The 21,156-nt window shown below is 39.2% G+C and overlaps 1 protein-coding gene across 12 annotated transcripts in view; it reads right to left on the bottom strand.

The window, feature by feature from the left end:
* ROBO2 (roundabout guidance receptor 2) overlaps positions 1 to 21,156 on the bottom strand; it is an 891,080-nt gene that overhangs the window by 426,318 nt on the left and 443,606 nt on the right. The window contains exon 1 of one of the 12 annotated variants that reach the window (XM_017829037.1): positions 20,426 to 21,105. The exons of the other annotated variants lie outside the window; for them this stretch is intronic. Coding sequence (XP_017684526.1) covers positions 20,426 to 20,480 — 55 coding nt within the window. The 5' untranslated portion in view covers positions 20,481 to 21,105. Of the gene's footprint in view, positions 1 to 20,425; positions 21,106 to 21,156 lie in introns of those variants that run through there. 12 annotated transcript variants of the gene reach the window in all.

The raw sequence follows: 21,156 nt of genomic DNA, 5'->3' as shown, positions 1-21,156 counted from the left end.
GTACTCTCTTCTCTCCAGTCTATTCCCCCACACCAGTATCAATCTTTTCCTTTAAAGCGTGTTCAGTAGGTGAGATGTCTGCACTAAAAAGCACAGGGAAATTTTTCTAACTTCCATAAAAATGACCCATTTCTTTAAGTAGGCAGAAGAGGTATGTAAAGCCTCTCCTGGAGCCCACTTCATTAGTATTAATCAATATTAATTGAAAATTGGATAAAGGCAGCTTTTCAACTGGAAATTATTTCGACCTTTCCCTCACTCTACCCCCAAACAAAAAAAATCCCACCATAGTTTTTATTATATTTGAGATATCAGGACATTGTGTCTCTATACAAAAATAATTTACAGGTTATCTTCACATCCAGAATGACTTATCAAACAGAGATGATCTTACACAGAACAGCTTGGTGAGCCTTGCCTTTCACTGCTTGCCTTGGAAGTGTGAGAAATATATCTAAGCATGAGGAATAAACTGCTTTTAAGAATCAACAAACAAGGACTAGAAAAAAGGGACTTCTATAATGGCCAATTGAGAACAACTGACTCCTGGTTCAAGTGTGAGTCTCCCTCACTGATTGCCTCAAGGAACTTCAGCTGCTGCTACACCTCCACGATCAATGCTGCTAATTGTGAGGAAAATTATTCAGGACAGCCCAGAGCCTCCTGTTAGTGATGCCTGCCAAAAGAAAGTCAGCTTATCAGCTATGCTAAAGGTTAACATCAATATCAATGCAACTACCTCAAATGATCGTATCACTGCCTTTTTAGAGAAAATCACTGTGGTGGTGCAATAAACTTCAGAACTGAGAGCACTTTTAAGCCTGTTTGGGTGCCCTGCTCAACAGGTGCCAAGCTTATGTTTGTTATTTAATATTCCTTCATTTGAATGTAGCAAGAAAAAAACCACATCTCTAGTGATTTCTTTAGTTCTGTCAGTACTTTTTAATAACACTGGGCCAGAGAACTGATCTGTGGAGAGATACCAGCTAATACTGCAGGAAATGGTTTGCTGGAATGATTCCGTTACTTCTACTAAGAAAAACCTCAAAAAGCAAAGAGCAAATAAGTACTGGGCTAAAAAACACCAAAACCAAACAACAGGCTAAATTCACAGAAGTTAACCACAAAGACAGCACCTCAGGAAGTCAACAAGCCACAAACACTTAGAGGCTGGGAACGACTCAAAGTGCTTGCCCCATTTTTTCCCTTTCCAAAATACATTGCCTCATGGTAGATAAACAAGGGGATAGCTTGCTGTGACCCAGCCACACCTTAGTGATTTTTTTACAAAAATTAATCATATCTAGTAATGTCTGAGAACTTGCACTGAGCTAAGTAACAGGGGTAATCTACAAAACAAATAATCCATAGTAATAATTTATAAAAGAAAGCACATACAATGTATATTAAAAAGTGCATAAGACCAGCATTAATAATTTGTGAGAGCAAAGTTTTATTATATACTGGAAAGCTTGGATAAACTTCTTTTTGAATGACACACACTCTTACTAGAGTTCTTAGAAGCTTACATGGTTCTAAAGAACATACTCTGGTTGCCAGAGCAATAGCTTTACTGTTCCTTATTTGAAACCTACTTCTTAACTGACTGCTCACTGTTATATTGGATCTGATAAAAACAGGACCCTTCATTACAAATAGCACTTCTATTTTTTCCTAAAAGTGGAATAGAACACCTATATTACAACACCTCATTTAATAACTTCAATTTAGTATGTGGATGTGCACATGTATAAACATATAGTAAAACAAGTAGCAAACAGAATATTTTAAAAAGCACAAAAAGTGAGTAAGTCTAAAATATCTTAAAATCTGCTTCAACCCTTTGCAGTAAAGATGTATATGACATATAGATCAAGGACACCCATTTCACTACAGAAGCTGCAGCTGATATGAAAGTGAGGGAAGGAATCCAAGGCGACAGGCACGTTTCTGAACTTTTTGGTACCTGCTTAATCTCAGCCTACAAAGTTAATGTGTTCTAACAAGATCATGAATCTTTCAAGAAAAAACCAAAATGTGATGAAAGGGGTTACCCAGCCATGTGCAGCTCCTCCTGCCCTTCACAATTAATTATTACCCAAAAGTCAGTATTCAGAGACAGACTGACCACGAAACCAGTTGTCACCATGCCTTCCTGCAGTTCAGTAGAGAATCTTTTTCTCACTTGGGCTTTGATTTGTTCCCTTTTTAAGCCTTGATCATGCTCACCTGGCCTCCAGCTAAAAAGCTAAGGGTTGTTTACAGAACAGATGCAAAGTAAGAGTATTCAATAAAAAAAAAAAAAAGTCGTTTTTCCCCCCCAACAAATCCCAGAGAAGATTAGAATCATCTGCATCATCCTTTGAAAACAAGTTATATACTGGTACCTTACTGACTACCAGTTATTACGAAACTACTACAAAAGCATGAAAACACCGTATGAGAATAAGATCCAATTACATTTATACAATAGACTAAATTTGCAAGTAGAATGAGAAAAAAAACACATTTAAGACAAGTGGATAGAGTAATTTCTGGATCAACAATTCACTTTCCTTCTCTGTGTCTAAGTGCGATGTCTTCATTAGTAAATCCTCTGTGCAAAGTTAATCCCTTTTAGCTACTTAAGGCTTACAACAGCTCACATCTCCCATTCCTGCCAGTAACTTCTGCACATGACACAGCAAAAGACCACAAGATGCCTGTTTCACTAAAGCTGCCCATCTAAGGAATTTTACCACAGGTTTCTATCCATCTACTGTCTTTAGAAATCACAATAACTAACTAGCATGAATATTATAAGACAGTTCATTCCGTGTTTCTTTGAGGATTATGAAAATGGGGGAAAAGGTTTTTTTTCTTCCCAATTCTCTCTCCTCCTCTCCTGTTCACCCAGACACCTGTTACTGAAACAGAAGGTGCATTCTTTGAAAATTATATTTAAATTTGACCTATTATGTAGCCCAAAATTTACTGATTTAAGATATCTGTGCTAACTCCTTATATAAAGTCCTGCTATGGACACGAGGTAGTTTTTCTGATTCCTTTATAATTGTAAGTCTTTATATTTTATAAAAATGAATAAAAGGTTACTATGTAAAGTACTTTTCAAGTTCTTCGTATAAAAAGAAATTTGATAAACCCTCACAATAATAGAAAAGAGAATGAATTGCAATTCCTACAGATCCGCCAAGGAAAATGAGGAAGGAAAGCCAGCTGCTTTCCTTCACTCAAATTCAACCTAGTCCTTAGTAAATATAATGTATTCTACATTAAGTTATATTTCTCTCCAACATTCATCTTTCATGAAGTTCAAAAGACGATCCTGGAAGTCTGTCATGAGCAAGTGGTAAGTTAGGTAATTTTAACATCTCTAAGCATCCAAATTCCAACCAGATGTAAGAAAAAAAGGCCGAGTCTCATACTGATTTACTCTCTTTACTCCAAAGGGGGTTTATTTTATTTAAAAGAACAGCTAAAGCACTTAAAACATTTTTGACAAATCTGTGAGCTATGGATTATTAAAAGAGGCAGGAGCAGATTTCCTTCACAGACCCGACAATGACATTTACCCTGACCTAGATGGAACACTTTCCTAAGCAATAAGAAATAGTCCAGTTTCGATGTCAATTCATTCCTAAGAGAATGCCAATTATGCCAAGTTTGCACAAACAGATGTATGGCAATTTTGTAATATGGACTACTTTACACCAGGGACAGAGGTAAAACCATTTATCTCAATTAACTTAGCATCTAAGGATTAATTTAAGCTGTTGCCTTAGAGGTGAAAGGCCACCACTTGATCCAACAATCCACCCATACCTTTTATTTACAATAAATATACACCTCACTCCTTCATTTTTAAAATTGTATCTTGCAGATTACATTTTTTACCCTCAAAACTGTAAGGTTTCTATCTTATGTATAAAAGAAAAAGGTTTGTGCCATTTCATCAGTGGCTGAGTCTCAACAGTCCTATTATGGTTTGCAAAGGTGGCCAGTTGCCCTAAAATAACAAAACCTAATCAATAGGAGGCATGATGATAATTGAAATTCCTCAAATTAGGAGATCACTTCTAGCTTACAAATAACACTAATAAGTGACATCAGATTTCCACTCACCCAAGAGCTGCTTGAATTGAAAGGCATTTTGAAACACACACACACAATAGAATGAAACACTAAATGAAGGAACAAAGATTAGTGAATGAAAGAATTATAATAATTCCTCAAAAGAATATTCTCACAGACAAGACCTGTCTGTAATTTAAAGGTTCTTAATTCCACCTAAATTTATGAAAGCAGCATTCCTGCTGTGTCATCCCTACCAATGTGTCATTCAACACTCAGGCAAACCCTGTGCAAGAACATCACACAGTTTTGTCAGTTTAGAGCCCACAATACTCCTCATGGTTTTGACCAAGATCTACTAATTAGGAAGACTGCAAAAGGACACAGGGTCTGACAGAGGAGACAGTCTGTTTTACACACACATGGTAAACTCACTCCAATGCACAAGTGGACAATTGCCTTCTTCATGTATGGCACCCTCTTGTGATTGAGCTGGTGGAGTTCACAATCCATAAATCTTTGCACAGAGCAAACAAATTTGATAGGATATGCCTAGAGAAGTATGAGCCCATGGAATCCAAGGTATGTCATCAATACATGGGCCATAATAAGCCAACTTCAGAAGACTTATCCGTGTTTTATCATAACTTGGGACCCAACAGTTCATGGAGAATATAGAGTTAAGACATCAAGTCTTACCTGTACATTTAATTTAAAGAGGCCTTCCAATGAATGGAATGCAAGCAGAGTCAAGATTTGTCATCCTCTACTTGGTGTTTTCGGTGCTGGTTTTGAGATACATCAGTGATTCTTCTTTTAACACTTTGTGTTTTCGTATTACTCTAAGTGCACGTCCAGCTACTGAACAGGCTACAATAGTGTCCCTACACACTGGTCTAGTTTGGCTACAAACTGTCAAGACTTGCACACTCTAATTCACAACATAAAAACAAATAAACATTCAGTGGATTTTAATTTTATATTGTTCAGATGCCTAGTTTGTTTGAGGCCCAAAAGATTCTTTGTGTTGGCTATGTAACAGCTCTCAGAATTCCAATTAAGATTTATTATACAGAAATTTCATTCCATTCACTACAAGTTTTTAACAAAACCGAAGGTCTATTATTTGCAAGCATGGAAATCTCACAATATATTTTGAAGGGACTTTGAAATCTATTCTCTGTCTGAGGAGATTTATTTGTTTGGTCTGTGTTCTTATTTGGATCTCTAGGCATGAAATTGTACTCTACATTGTAAAATCTGTGTTGGAAATAAATAACTTCTTTGCTTGAAAGGAGAAGCTAGTTATACTGAGGCTAAGATGAAATTTAACTTAGCAGAATGATTTTTTTCATTAATCCTTCCAGCTATCTAGTTTGCAGGTATTCTGATGTTTCTATTGCAAAGTTAGTCCAACTGCTCCGACCACTTGAAAGATTAAAAATAAACCTAAATATATATTGTAAGGTACACTATGAATCTCTGCTTGTGCAGGCAAAAGTTACAACTCTATAGAGTACAAGAAATCAGCAGCTGTACCGCTCTCTCCTTACTGCTTTTGTTCACCATTTATATAATAAAGGAATCTCGCCAAGTCTCAATATTCTGAATTCCGTCACATTGAACTTCTTAGGAAGCACATCTCACTCACCTCCAAAGCACCTCACAGGAGTGAGCAAGAAGTGCCAGATGGTGGGAATACTGTGTGTTACCAATGTTTCTATAAAAGCTCCACATGCTTGGTCTATCAAAGAGACAGCCATGCTGCCAGCCCTATGGTCATTGTCCATCTCATTTCGTCAAGGGAAGGATTCTGAAGCACATGTATCTATTTTTTCCCAAGAGGGGGAAGGGGAATAAGAGCCAGTGGCACCTCCATTATATTATGTATATATTCCTCAAACACTTTATGGACTGATCTCCTATCTTATTGTTGCTGTATTTACTGGCAGCAAGCGAAGCTTCCAAAAATCCTTACAGAGCAAAAGCTCTTCCGTTACTGGAAAAGTAAAACAAAACAAGCAAGACCTACTTCAAAGAAGACGTTACTGAAACTACAGCAGTGTTTTTGCTGATTTTGACATATTTGGAAAGGAGTAAAAGAAGATAATGACATGTCTGTAAGACGGTTATTTATTTTTCTATTATGTTTCCTTTACTTTGCTATTTATCGAAACAGCTACTCTGATTTTTATTATTTTTTTCCCTCTTCTATATGGCTTTTCCCACTAAAAAGTGACTCAGCACTTGGAAAAGTGCTTGTAAACCCTGTACCTAATTTTTCTTGAAGACATGAAAGAAAAATCTTTAGTCATTTGTACTCATAGTTTATTTACTTGTCCCAACACTAAGACACCATTAAAAAATATTTTCAGAAGTATATGCATTCTTTTCCTCAAAATTATCTCAGTAAACACCCTCCAAGTGATTTTAAGGTCTGTTAACAATAGTTTCATTTTCCATTTAAAGCAAAAATAAATGCAAGTGAAAGTAGTAAGCAATATCTATTTATAGCTTTCCAAGACAATTTTACCAAGAATACATGCATTAAAATCACTGGCTGATTTATTTCTTTGGCTTATAACATCCAGTTAGATTTTATTTATATCACATGCATATGCAACCAATTCATACCAACTTATTAAAGGAGCTTTAATATATGCAAATCAACTATGATCTGAAAAGCCTTCTGCACATTCAGCATAGAATATTAGAGAATGTGTTTCCTCTGCAGGTACTCAGTGCACAGGATGAACAATGTCTTCACTGAAAGGGCTGTTAAACATGGGAAGGGGCTGCCCAGGGAAGTGGTGGAGTCACCATTCCTGGAGGAGTTCAAGAAACTACTGGCCATGGTACTCAGTGCCATGGTCCAGGTGACAGAATGGTAATTGGTCAGAGATTGGACTAACTCACCTTGGAGGTCTTTTCCAACCTTAATGATTCTATGATTCTATCCCCTTCAAACGTCTGATAACTCCTGTATTCAGGAGAGTTATGAAATTTATTATACCTACAATAACATAATTATTCAAATGAGTTATAACTCTTCATCCAAAGAGTGTCAGAATTTCTTCCATCCTCATCACTGCTCTGGGAACACCAGGCAGTCTAGTAAGACACCGAGCCACCTGGTCACAAATGCTAAGAGGCATGAAGGAAATTTGTTGCCAAATAATGCATCTGCCTTCCTAATTTGCAAATTTATTACAAATTGGTTTTGAAATAGATTTGTGGCTGCCCTAATAGTGAACGTTTTAGTCCTCAGGGCAGACACAGCTAAAAGTGCTTTCTGTAAGTCAACAGCCAGCCTCCATTTGAAGATGAAAGAATTTAGTTCTCATGGTGTTACAGACTTCTTTCTCAACTGCTAACTACACTTCCTTCCCAGCACTTGCCTCCCACATTGCCAACCACTCCAAAAACAAAGTTGTGGCCCCGCTGATGCTGATGACAAAATTCCCAGCATTTTCTGCGGAGTCAGGATTTCATGTACGTTACACTACAAATAATAACATTTGTTCGTCAGTAAAACTAAGATCAACTGGGAATTAGAAAAAAATCCCCCAAAACAACCAACTTTCACCTAGAAAGTATTTGACCCAGCTGACCTAGTAAGTTGAATTCTCCTACAATATGTACATGTAGTATGTACTGCATTATAATAGAATCACAGAATATGCTGAGTTGGAAGGGACCCACAAGAACCATCAAAGCCCAGATCCTGGCCCTGCACAGGACCATCACTAAGAATGTGCCTGAGAGTATCATCCAAATTCTCCTGGAACTCTGTCAGGCTTGGTGCTGTGACCACTGCCCTGGGGAGGCTGTTCCAGTGCCCAGCCACTCTCTGAGCAAAAAACCTTTTCCTGATATCCAACCTAAACCTCCCGACACAACTTCAGGCCATTCCTCGGGTGCTGTCACTGGTCACTGGAGAGGAGAGATCAGTGCCTGCCCCTCCACTTTCCCTCGTGGGGAAGCTGTACACCAGGAGGGGATCTTCTCTTCTCTTGTACACAGATAGCACATATAGATTATATACACATAACATTCAAAGAATATCAATGATTTCAACAGTTGCATCAGCACAACAATGTCACTGAATGTCAATATTATCCAGTTTATGCTACCCAGTATCTCTTGCCTTTTAACATTAATGTTCTGTTTATAACTTTTAGAACATTAAAAAAATCAGCTTAGATGCTTCAAGTTGATTGCCTATCTACGTCTGGGTATTTTATAAATGCATAAAGTCAACCACTTGTAAGAACAGAAAACTTAAGAAATCACTTATAAACATGGTTATCTACGTTTATAGATAGAAGTGGAAACGTGCTTCAAAACTGAAAGGTAGATTTAAGACATGGCTAAATGTCCAGGAAGGTGTCTCTTTCCAACTTCACACAAAATATGGCTTATGCCTGTAAACTTTTTACATTTATTTTATTTTCCTCAAGGCACTTGCTCGGCCTGGCAGAAGATTACGCCTCCACAGAACATTATCTATGCACACAGAATTCACCAAGTAATCCTGCCAAGGGATAGTTACCTATAATAGTAGCTCTCTCACCAACACTGCTTTCCCCCCAACCCTTCCAGTTATTTCAGTCCTTTCATTCTTCATATTCAAGCAACTTGGTCAGAAAATAGCAACCTAAACCAGCCAGAGAAGAAGCAAGAGAACAGAAAAAAAGCTGGGAACTAAATCAACTTACAAGAAAACAAGATAGAACAAAGTCTTCAGCTATGAAATATAAGGAGGCAAGTGACATGAATGAAACGTGGAACATGGGCAGAAGTAGCAGACAAACAGCACAGGGAACAAAAACCTGTAAACTCAAGAGCACATTTTTCTCCACAGCCCAGAATAAATCTAAAAGCTTCAACTTTGGTAATTTCTGTGTGGTAAGCAAAGGAGTTTCTCATTTTCTGGCCTATGCAGAGGAAAAAGTTCTAGAATTAGAAACGCAAAGCATCGACAGCAAGGAGATTTCATATTTGAAACTTGACAAGCAAAATATACTCCCATCTTTAATTATAGCAAAACTCTAGGAAATAAGATTTAACAGGAGGGGAGAAAGAAAGTTTAAGAAATGACCATAAATTTGTTTCATATCATGACAGGAAAAATGCACCCAAACCTGCCTTTCTTCCTTTTCCATTTCATTATCTTGGCTATAAGCTGCTCCTTATTTAAATAGATCTATATTAGTTAATCTGAAAGAAGTTTATTCTACAAATGAACTGGCCTCTGGAGGACAGATGAGTTCTCTGGAGAAGGATCCTTCATTCAGCAAGTTAAGTGGAATGAAGAGGGAAATGCAAGAACAGGAAAGATATACAGCTGAATATCACCATGCAACAAGGGGTTTCCTCCTATTTAAGACAGGTCCACAGCTATCACTTCTATCCTGAGTCCATCCCTAGCATATTTACACTCCCAGAAACACATAGGTTAGGACAGAGGGAAAGGATGAGGAAGGACAGGCATAGCTCAGTGTTTCACTGCAGCAGTGCCTGCTCCCCACCAGCCCCTGTCCCAAACCCAGCAGTGCTGAATTCCCTTTTACCTCTTTTTTCCTTTATAATGCAGTGTGGCAGGACTATCAAGCAACAGGGAGGAAAATTATTACTAGAAGACAGATTTAATGGTCCATGATTCTACCATTCTCATCCTCCTGGACCTAAAAAGATGCCTTGTTTTTAATTGTCAGGTAAACAGATGCAGCAGCAACAGCAACAAGAGTTCAAGTCAGCCCTTCTTCCTCCACTGTTAACAACTGCACACCTATCCCACCATCAGCTGTGCTCTTAGAGACCAAACTCACTACACCTTCTGCCATGAAAAGTTCCTGAGTGATACCTTTATACATCCTTTATATTAACATGTTAACAGTTAATCTGAATATGCCAACCGATATCCACGTGCAGTGACAACACCATGTCTGCTTTCCCATGCAGTTCTCAGCAGGAAAGAGGACTCAGCAGGAAGAAAGACAACAGTGCACCAGGGCTAACACTAAAGAATGACTGAGGCAACATCTGCTGTAATTTATGAGGGAAAATTCTTGGTCTCAGCACTTGCAGCTTTCATGGAAGTAACCGAAAACTCAGTTGTACTGTGGATGGTATTTAAATTACTCCTGAAGTCTCTGTGGAACAGGAAGAAAAAAAACACCACACACAAAAGAATACCACACACACTCCCACCCCCATTAGCAGCTCTTAAGATAAATTACAGGGAACTGGCTCTAACTTACAACTCTTACATCTCCATCTTTCCCCTTGGGCAAATTCAGCCCTGACCTAAAGGGACACAGATTCCATTAAATTACACTGGGACTGAATCCAGTACTGCCAGGTCACCCAATAGCCTTGAAAATATGGGTGAAACCTCTTAAGATCCAATTGGAATAACAATCATTACAAGTTGCTGTACTATTTTTCCAAGTACATCATCACTGAGTTTCTCTGTTATCTGCATGTTGCTAAAACGAGTCAACACGATATTCTAAGCTGGTAATGAGACCTTTTGCCACTCAGCACTTACTCCTCCTAAGGAATAATGCAGAGGCCTGCTCTGCTTGCAGGCAGTCATCTGTTGGGACAGCCCAAATCACAGCTCTCTGCAGTCACGTGCTCTGTTTCCTCATTCACAGGATTCACACACATGACCTCTTCAGCAGTCTTTCTTGAGAGATATAATCATGGCTTTAAGACTGCTCATTAGGCTGTTTCATTAAGCACTGGAGGAAAGAATATTTTGTCTATACATTCATTCTGTAACCAACTTCGAGTGAAATCTGTCCTAACCCTCATGATTTCAACAGTCTATCAATATAGACAATATTGTCTAATCACTGATACCTGTTACACCATCTAGCCACATAAAACCATCTCTAACTGCAAAGGTTTAAAAGTAGCCAATGACATTTGGGTAAGCCTGCTTTTAGAGCATTACAGGAAGGGATGATCAAGAGATTCTCACCACAGTCCACAGTCAATTGAAAAAGCACGATTTAGAAAGTGAATAAAGGGTTTCACAAACTAAAGCAAGAGTAGCATGTTTGCAACATTACTCCCCGAATACTTCAGGAATAGCGAATACACTGAAGTTTGAAATAGTTTGCAACCAACTCTAGTATCTTGCACTAAGACTGGCAGGACCACTGTGAAGACTTTCTGCATACTTTTCTAGCCCTAGCAAAAATCAGAAGGTATCAATCATCCAGCTTTAACAGCAGCTGACTGAAGCTATTCATTGAGTTGTGCATTGCTACCACTGTGGCCCCATGAATAAGTCTCTAAGTCTCCCCCTCCTCTTTTTGTTCCTCTGAGAGGACTCTCAACAGCACTTTTTTTTTTTTTTTTTACTTTCTGAATGGCTTTGAGAGATGAGCTGAAAAGAAACACCAATAGCAAAAACAAAAGTTTTCAAAGAAAAAGTGGCAACAAAGTGGACACACTAGAGACAACTTGTGATTCATGCCCAATACTGTGCCTTGCCCCTCTCTTTATCTCAATACTCTTTTCGGTTTTACTGCTGGGTAAGAGCAGGACAGACTATTGCACTTCTCCTAGCAACCAAAAATCACTTAGGGGAAAAAGGCATGTTGTCTACTGAAAGGGAGAACAGAGAAATTTGGGGTCATACAAAGCCAGACATATGTTCTCTTGCATTTCATTCCAAATTGAGCAGTTGTCAAAAAAGATTCAGTAAATAATAATAATAAACAGTTCTGTTTTACACTCATTCATATTAAATTATGTTTGTCTACTTGTCACACATTTCATTTTCCTTTAATTCAGTGTTCTAATGGTTCCTAGTATTGTTTTGAGTTTTCCCTCCAGAGAGATAAATTATATTTCTTACAATTTCAAAAGTTATTTTCTTTAATTATATCTATACACACTTCTAATGATCTCTCCACATAGGTTGTTCGGTTTGGGGTTTTTTTAAGTTAGATGTACACTCACAGAAAATTATTCTTATAGACAACAGCACTAAAAGACAATTTTATCACAGGATCTTCCTATTACAAATGCATGGATTTTACCCCATAGATCTTACAGAATAAACTGTCTGGTCTCATTAGGCAAAGACCACATTGTAGAGTTTAAGATGATGAATCAAATTCAAGAAAAAGAAAACACGAAAGTTTGTTATTCAGACATAAATTTGAATAGACAAATCACATGGACTAGCTTAAAATCAAAGCTTTATAATTTAGAATCCAGTTTGGTAACAGAACAGATGCAATGGATCAAGGGTAAAATGCAGCCTCCAGTACTTCTGATAGTTATTTTTTTTCCCTTGAAAGTCCTTCGTTTAGTAGCTGCTGCCTTGACATAAAACAACTGTTTTAGTTAGTCCACTGAATTCTTCCTACATATTGTAAAAATGTGTATACAAAACCTCCCAGCCAATCTATCACACCACTTCTGCAGTGTATCAGGTTAAAACCAGCAAGGACCTTAGTTCACTGCATCAAATTACAATTTAGTGTTTTCTTGCAGCCGCTCCAAACAAATCTGGATTAAAACAGTTAAACAAAGAAGCTTATTCCCTTCATGGGTAAGTGATGCAGAAATGACATAGCAATGATAAAAGCCTAAACATAGTGTGTATAAAGGAAGTTTTCAGGGATCAGCACTACCATGTTAAGCATGGCAGTAGTGCTTTGCTGCCCTGTTCATTCCTCATACCTAACCCAGCCACGTGCTCTTCAGCCCAGCTCCTCTGACAGTCTCTCTCTCCCCCTTCATGCTTCAAAGAGGGGTAGCCCTCTAATCCATCAAGCCATGGACTTGGAATCAGGCTACTATCCCACTTCTACTCCCAGCTTACGGTGCTATTTCTCTCTCCAGAAAACTGTCAGAGCAGGGCAGTGCTACTGTACATGCAGGACCAATAAGCATCTCCAGCTCTCAAAGGTGACATAATGCAACGAGCACCAGGTGAGATTTCACCTCTGAAAAGTGAGCAGGAAGATATGCCCACAGATCCTTTTTCTGCAGCCTCCACTATGGAGTGACAATCCCAAAGAAGTTGACTACGAAAAGGAAATACAAGTGAGAGAAACACACCTTTTCTAACTAGCTCTTAGTCCAACAGCTTTGCTATGTCATTTGAATTTTTCCTAATGCTGACAGGAAAGACACTATTGTCCATCCTTTAGTTACAGAGTTCTCTTTGGGATAAAACATACACTGTTAAAACTGACCACTCCTTCTGCCAGGATGAAGTCGTGTGGGCTATGGGACATGTGGACCTTTAAAACTGCACAGAATGACAGCTTGAGAACCCACAATTACAGCATTAAAATACTTCCTATAAATACTTCTTAACTCCTGATATTTTCACAGCACTAAAAAAGTACCTTTGGTACCCTGGCATGAACAGTCCCTCCATTCACTATGAATGAGAAACAAGCTGACTGATGTTAGTTACCTGACATTTTGGTTTTAAAAGGTTAAATTTTTTCTCCTCAGTTTCTCTTGCAATCAATGGCAAGTGATTAATAGAAGTGAACTACAGCTCACTGTGTTTTACAACTTGCTGCTGGCCATTTATTCTTTACTTATTTGTCCAACCTGCATTTATGACAAGCACATTAGAGAGATACTCTTCTCACCTTGGCCCACGACACAATGAAAATACAAATATAAAGAAATACAAATGAAAAGACTATATATGCTGCAATGGACATGGTGGCACAATCATCCAGGTAAACTCTAATGAGTGAGACCAGACAGCTCCTGGCACTCCCACTCATCCTACCAGTTCTTTCCATGTATCAGACCAAATAAACTGTTCTCCGAGTTAATCTGAGAAACAGTGACGAGAGAAAATAAAAGTAAATTATAACAAAGTATGAAATAGTACAATGGCAGACCACTGTCCTTCACTGAAGGACATTCTTCAGACTGAAGAACTCTGCTGGAAGTGAAGGGGTACAATGAAGACTCACTAAAAGCAGGAGGAATCATCATTATTTTGGGAAACACATTTTGTGTTTTCTCTCTTTTTCTGACACCATGGGGTGAAGCAGCAGCTTCCAACCTTTTCAGTGCTGGTCTCTGGAAGAGTTTTTATGTGTAAGGACAAGGGTAAACATGCAAGCAGATATCACATACCGTTAAGATTGCTCCAAATCAAGCTTTGAATAGTGTCTTAAGGAATGAGCACGTGTAAATGATGAGAAATGAATCTGAAAACACTTTGTGTTTTTCCAGTCATCATTCACATAGAGTTGAATGAGTCTCTGCACAACTAGGACAAATAATAGCACAAAAAGTGTGCAGTAGCACCTGTATGCACACAGTCTCGATGGGTTACAAAATACACACTGGAACCATCAGATAATGGTGACCTTCAGTTATCAGCAAGACAAAGACCCAGCGTGTCCTGGGAGAAACAGCAAGACAAATAAGGAAGAATGTTTGCCAACCTATCTGGTGCATAGGCAGAAAGTTCTCTCAAAACCCAGTTAAACAGGTGTATTAACTCAGGGATCTGCAGATAATAACTCTTGGTCAGTTGGTTTAGCTGGGGAAGAGTGGTATAGAACTTCAAGTTCAATGCACACACCGAAGATACTTCTGCCAGGTCATTGTTTAGATTAATATCCTCACATAACATTTGTCCATAACCCAGAGATGAATCTCAGTTAGGTCTGGCCACCAAAGCACAGTGGCTCAATGTACATATCATCAGGTTATTACATGAGTACTACTGGTTAGTTTGTCTATTGTTGTTCATGTATTTATTGAGACAAGTTGTTATTTTAATAAAATTAAGAGCACATCTTGGATCTCTTCCATGGCAGCAAAGCCAAGATAAGCTGCAGAGACGGAATTAAAAAGCCATTTCTTACTTCAGGAACTTTTGGCTTGAAAAAATATCAAGAATGCATATCTTTACACACACAGCCCAGCACAAGAAGCACATTTTTGGTTACAAAGGGGTACTCTGCACTAGTAAAGAGAGGCATATAGGAACAAGTAAGGACTAAGCAGAACTGAGGCATCAACGTGCACTTGTACCCTCTGGTATTTGGGAGCTGTCTCCATGGAGGGATTTAGCAACAAACCAGCTTCCTCTTGCAGCATGATTACATTACCTGAACTAAGATGTGAGCCTTGACTTACAGTAAATCAAGATATCACCATCTGCTTTCACAGCCTTCCACACAAAGGACTCAACAGCAAAACTGCTACAGATTTCAGTGGTGCAGAATTAGGACCTAAATTAACGGGGACTGTTTAATTATCCACTATAACAACAAAAATTATTAACCATGGATGATTAGCAGTTATTTTGTTAAGGAAAAGGTTTGAGGTGAAGATAACATTAACAACTCAATTTTATTTCTGAACATGTGACTTCAAGGGCAGAGAGTTCACAATTTGCATTATGTAGTAGAAGTCAGGGGTAAGAGTAAAAACAGTGAGACAAAAATATACATCTACAAATCTTGATTTCCATACAGTTATTTTGCGAAGGTCTCATAACTAACAGTCCCCATGACTACCCTGCATAAGAGCTATCCTAAAGATCCTCAGACAAGTAGTGACCTAAGATCAGATTCCATACCCTTCTATGTACCAAAATGTAGAGGAATTGTTTTGAACATACAAGGCATGTGTACTGTAAAGTGCAGGAAATCTCAGGTAACAGGTTAACCTCAGGTTACTTTCCTGTAAGTGCAGGAAACCTCAGGTAACAATAAGCATTCTGTAAAAACTCAGCAATTACAGGTAAGAAATTTCTGTTCAGTCAGAACCAAAAAGCCAACACGCTTAATTATTTGGCAAGAGAAAATACTTGTTTTCTTATGGCTTCTTCTTCTTCTTGCAAAATAAAGGGATCTCTATAGAAATGTAGAAAAAGCACACCAGCAACTGAGCCTCTTGGCAAGAAACAGCATCAATATGATTACTAAATATCCTCCACAAGGTTGATGGGAGAGGTGGTGAGCCAGATGGCAGCCACAGGAAGAGCAACCTCTGCCATGCCAGCTGAGATAACAGATAAAACCTGACAGCAGTGTTCCTCTTAGGTGGCTGAAACAGAATGTACAGAACCTGTTAGCAATCTATTTAGCCCAGATCAATATTTGAATAGCAATTCAAGGGTAGCAAATGGCTAAAAAGCCATTCCATACTCTTTAGTAATTTCCACTAAATGGTTCAGGAGCGGACAGAGCACATCTTGAGTCTAGGGCTAGGAGCCCACACTGCTATGGGAAAGCAGCTCCTGGAAATAGAGTTGACTGGACAGACTAGCCAAAGCCTCTATTTCCTCTCATCACATTTTTGGCACATCTCCTTGATGCTTTTTACGCCTCCTTAAAAATGTACTTAAATCCTTTTGTCTGCTTTAAAGGTTACACATCTTTAGCCTGCAGTTGCTAAAAGTTACTTTCCTTGAGCGCCATCAATCTCATCATTGCAGAAAGTTCCTAATTGAAGGACTACTACAGTAAGTGTAACTCACACAAAAGTTTTAAATTCCCCATGTCCAACATTTCTGAAAGATTTGTGGGGTATCAGACCTCTTGCAGAGTTACAAATTAGCAAAGACACAAACCAAATTATTTGGATTTTCACAACAGTTCTCAAACATACCCATCTCTGAAAGTACAATGGCAGGGTTTCCTCACTGCCTATCTTCAGCACATAAATATATGTTGTTGCAATAACAACTCACCAGACAGGAAGTAAAGAAGGCAAAATCTTAAGACTAATTCAGCAAAGTTATTCATTATGGGCATAAAGTCATCCCTACTCAGCAAAGTTTTAAAGCACGTGATTAACTTGGAACACATGTTTAAATTCTTATTAATTTCAGTGAGATTATGGATGGGATATGGAAACAAATACTCTGCAGAATTGGATCTTATGGAAGAACAAGCTCAAGGAAATAAAGTTGTAAACTCTCCACTTCAGAATTTTACTCTCAATGCATTAAAATGCACACATTCCACAGAAGCAAAGGTTATCCATCAACAGCAAAACTCACATGAGAGATCAAGACCCTGTCAGCTCAAATACCCACTGGAAGAAAATACTCTAGCTTTATATGTAAGCCATGTTCTCCAACAGGCAACAGGGACCAGCACAAGGCCACAGATGTGTAGATCAATGGCATGAAGAAATAAATTTAAAAAAAAAAAAAGAGAAATAAATACAGGATGCTTCAGCCACTCTACCATTTCAAATGCATACTTTTCATTAAGAAAATAAGTGCTTTTGATATATATTAATATGGAGATAAAATGGTGGTTTTACAGAATTATTCTCATGTATCTTCAACACCATCACCCATCCAAGAGTATGACACCTGCAGTTTTCAAGGGACTATGGCTAAAAGCCAGCTCTGACATAAAAGGTTATCATCTCCATTGAAAGCACTTCTGAGTCCTACCAAGGCAGAATTTGTCCCACTAAAACCTGTGCTCACAGAAGTTGTGAACTTTGTTAATACTTTTCCTTTTAAGTTTTATTAATGATTGGAAGAAAGATAACCGAAACACACAACAATGAAAGAAGAATCAACTGAACACTAGTAAAAAAAATAACTCCATTCCATTTTGTGGTACAGAATCTGTCAGTGGGGTGTTTTACAGTTTGGGGGGTTTTGGGGTGTTTTGTTGTTTGGGCTTTTTTGATGTGTTTGATTTTTTTGTTGGGTTTTTTTCTCCCAAGAACTGCAACCAAGATTGATAGCTCCAATAAAAGAAAATTAAAATTGTTCCCTGAACAGACAGCGGAACATGGGCAGCATTGCAGGAAAATCAAAAGCACAATAATAAACCAAATAAAATCTACATATGTGTATGTAAGTATCACATATTTTCTGACACTTTCATTGAGCTTTGCAATTTTCAGGTGTCATAAGAGGATTGGCAGTGAAAATAACTGCAGAAGAAAAATATTATCATTTTGACCTATATCACTTATGAATCAGTAAACAAAACTAACTTCACAAGGAAAAGCATGGCCAACATGCCTCAAATGCTACAGTGCCTGTGTCTGGACCTCATGCCAAGGGATCAAATAAAAAAAAAAACAACAAACCCAACAACAAAAATCTGTAAAAAGCAGAAAGGCACTAAAAGGTAACTTTCAAACACAGAAAACAAACTAAGGAGCTCTTAAACAAGTCGTCTCTTAAGTTTTGGCTTTTTTTTTCCTTAAACTAAAGCATTACAAATCGTGCTAATGTTGATATAGATCTTTTCAAAGCAACTAGTGGTATATGTCACCCTAAGATGTGATCGTAATTACTATGCTTCTAAAGAGACAAAAGCACTGCTTGCCAAGCTTGCCTGCCAGTATTTCTTCAAAGCTACTTGTTAGTCATTTCGACAATAACAGCTTATCTCTACTTGGTCATGATGTGCTATCCACAAGGCTCTTTATTTATTTATTTCAGAGAGTTGTTAATGTAGGCAAACTTGACAGTCTCTTGCAATATCTTCCCACAAAAGGGGAGGATCACATCTATTCCAGGCAGCTGCTTGGCATTTTTTTATCTAATGGTCCAGCTCTGAATTAGCTACGTGCTTCACCTGTGTGTCCCCCCCTATCCTATAAGGCTAAACCAGAACAAAGGTTCTACTTGTGCTCCCCATGACAAAACTCGAATAAATTATGTCTTGCTCCTGTTGTTGCAGCAAGCTGGTTAATTGCATTTGTTTCATATATCTCCAAACAGCCTGGTACATTAATTACATTCTGTAACACCAAGCTCCTCTGATTCACTCTGTCACTTCCACTGAGCACTTTAATTGTATTCCTTCTAGCTACATACAATTTTAAACACTTACTAATAATTACATTTCTACAGCCTGATGTTTGCAGTTTGTATACAAAGCCATCTCCCATATCGGTGGCCTTAAAGTTAGGGATCTTATGTTACAGCAAGAAAAACAGAGCAAACATGAAACTATGACCACACTGATTGCCACAAACGTTCTATTAAACCCTTTCACAGTTAAAACTTCCTACTGTGTAGCATGTACACGCATTACACAGAAATTTCCTTACTGAACATTAAACTGCAGAGCATATTACGGAACCAGTGTAAAACTGTACTTGAATGTCTCCTTCTTCTCACCTATTCTGCCTCCTTTCTTGCTAGGGGGTGGTGGAGAAACACCCAAAGCTGCCTGTGACTGCAAACAATAAACCCAGAGCCCTCGCCTGGGGGCTGTACAGTAAATGCTGGGAGCAGCTTCCTGAGACAAAGTTTTCTCTGACAGACACGCAAAACCAGCCAGGGTCCCAGTCATTAAATTCACCTCAAGTCTAAAGGACTGCTTAGAGTTGCAAATACTCAGTCCTAGGAGCACTGCCGAGCATTTGGTGCCAGCACAGACTCCTGGAGAATTGGATGCTCGCTCCTAGTCTTGTGCTTGAACTGCTGCAGCGCATCCACCGTCTGCGCGGCAGCACAGCGCCCACCCCTACTTTGAAAGGCAATTTACCCTTGCGCTGAAGTTCTCGCCCTCCTAAACCGTACTTCCCCAAGATGATCATTTACAGCTCCCCAGCCGTTACTTAAACTCGAAAACCGCAAGAAACGCTGCAGAGCAGACCCAAAGAGGGGGGGGAGTGGGGCGTAAGGAAACCCACTCTTTCCCCAGAGGCTGCTGAGCTTCATGAAAACACTCCCTCTGGAAAGCCCGGAATGAGGGGGAAGACGGGGGGAAGAGCCTCCCGCCCCACCTGCCCGGCACGGCGGAGGTGGGCGGAGGTGGAGGGGGGTGGTCGGTGCCGCGCTGCCGCCGCCCCGCGCTCCCAGCCCGCCTCCCTCCCTCCCTCCCTCCCTCCCTCATTCCCTTCCTGCCGCTCGCCAGCGCCGAACCAGGCGTTGAGGGACTCTGGAAATCCGCCAGTTCGCCTCACCTGGAGCCGAGGCAGGGCTAACCTATTTATTTCATCAGCTGGCTCTCCCGGTGGAAAAGTTTAACAATAGAAGGCGGCAAAGTAATACCAGCTACAACAGCTCCCTGCCTTTCCTTTCTCCTTCCCGCTTCCCACCCCCCCCCAATAAAAGATTTAACACGGTAGTTTTTACTCTCTCCTCGCTACCTCAAGCTGACATTCTTCCATTCATAAGCTGCTTTCCCATTAAGTTAGCAGACGGGAAGGACTGCTTATTGAAAACATATATTCTCCCTCTTCTGACCCCTCCCTCCCCAAATACCATTTTTATACCAGGGACAAACTTAAGGCTCTGTAACGTTAAAGCTTATAATGCCGTCCATGTGCTGTCCCAAATCAGATTCAGATGAAGGGGATTTCTGCACAGAAATGACATGTCTAAAATAAGAGAACTTACCATAGACTTGAAAAAATGCAAATCCGAAGAGCAGGAGTGGCGTCAGCAGACCCATTTTGACATAGTAAAAGCAATCCCGATCGCTTGCGAGACTAATTCCACAGAGATCAAAAAAAAAAGAAAAAGGAAAAAAAAAAGAAAGAAAAAGAAGTATCCAAAGCCAGTAAGAGGTAGGTCCAAAAGTTTTCAGTTTCCTAGCAGCTACTTAAAGTGGAAAGGGAAATCTTGAAATCAAAAGCTGCAGATGCAAAGGTCTTGAATGTGACACTTTTAGATCCATACAGATTAGAGCAGCGAGTGAGCTCCGGAGGCTTCTGCTTTGCACACACGCTCCTTCCTAAATTCCCACCAATCCAGCCCGAGCAGAGGAATTATTCAAGTGTGTCTAAGACTCTCTTTAGGATCCATGGCAATCCAAAAGCAAGCTCTTTCTTCGGAAGACAAGGAGAGACTCTGAGAAAGGACCTGATTCCTAGAAAGCGCTCCACAAACTTCCCGGCACTTTGCAGGAAAACCATTGGCTTGGTTCGGCTATCTTGCTTTCCTCTCGCCCTCCCCCTACCCTTTTCTCTCCCTTTCTCTCCCCAAATCAGTTCAAGCTGCAGAGTTTCTCACTTAACTTCCATAATAGGAACGCCCAGGCAATGTGCTACACGGGAGGGGAACGGCTTGCTTTCTCAGCATCCCCTCAAAAAAAAAAAAAAAAAAAAAAAAAAAAAAAAAAAAAAAAA

Source organism: Lepidothrix coronata, unplaced genomic scaffold (assembly GCF_001604755.1).
Source record: "Lepidothrix coronata isolate B3197 unplaced genomic scaffold, Lepidothrix_coronata-1.0 Scaffold157, whole genome shotgun sequence".
In the NCBI taxonomy this organism is placed as follows: Eukaryota; Metazoa; Chordata; class Aves; order Passeriformes; family Pipridae; genus Lepidothrix; species Lepidothrix coronata.
Note: the sequence above shows the minus strand (reverse complement) of the source record. Positions and strands in the feature narration are given on the sequence as shown.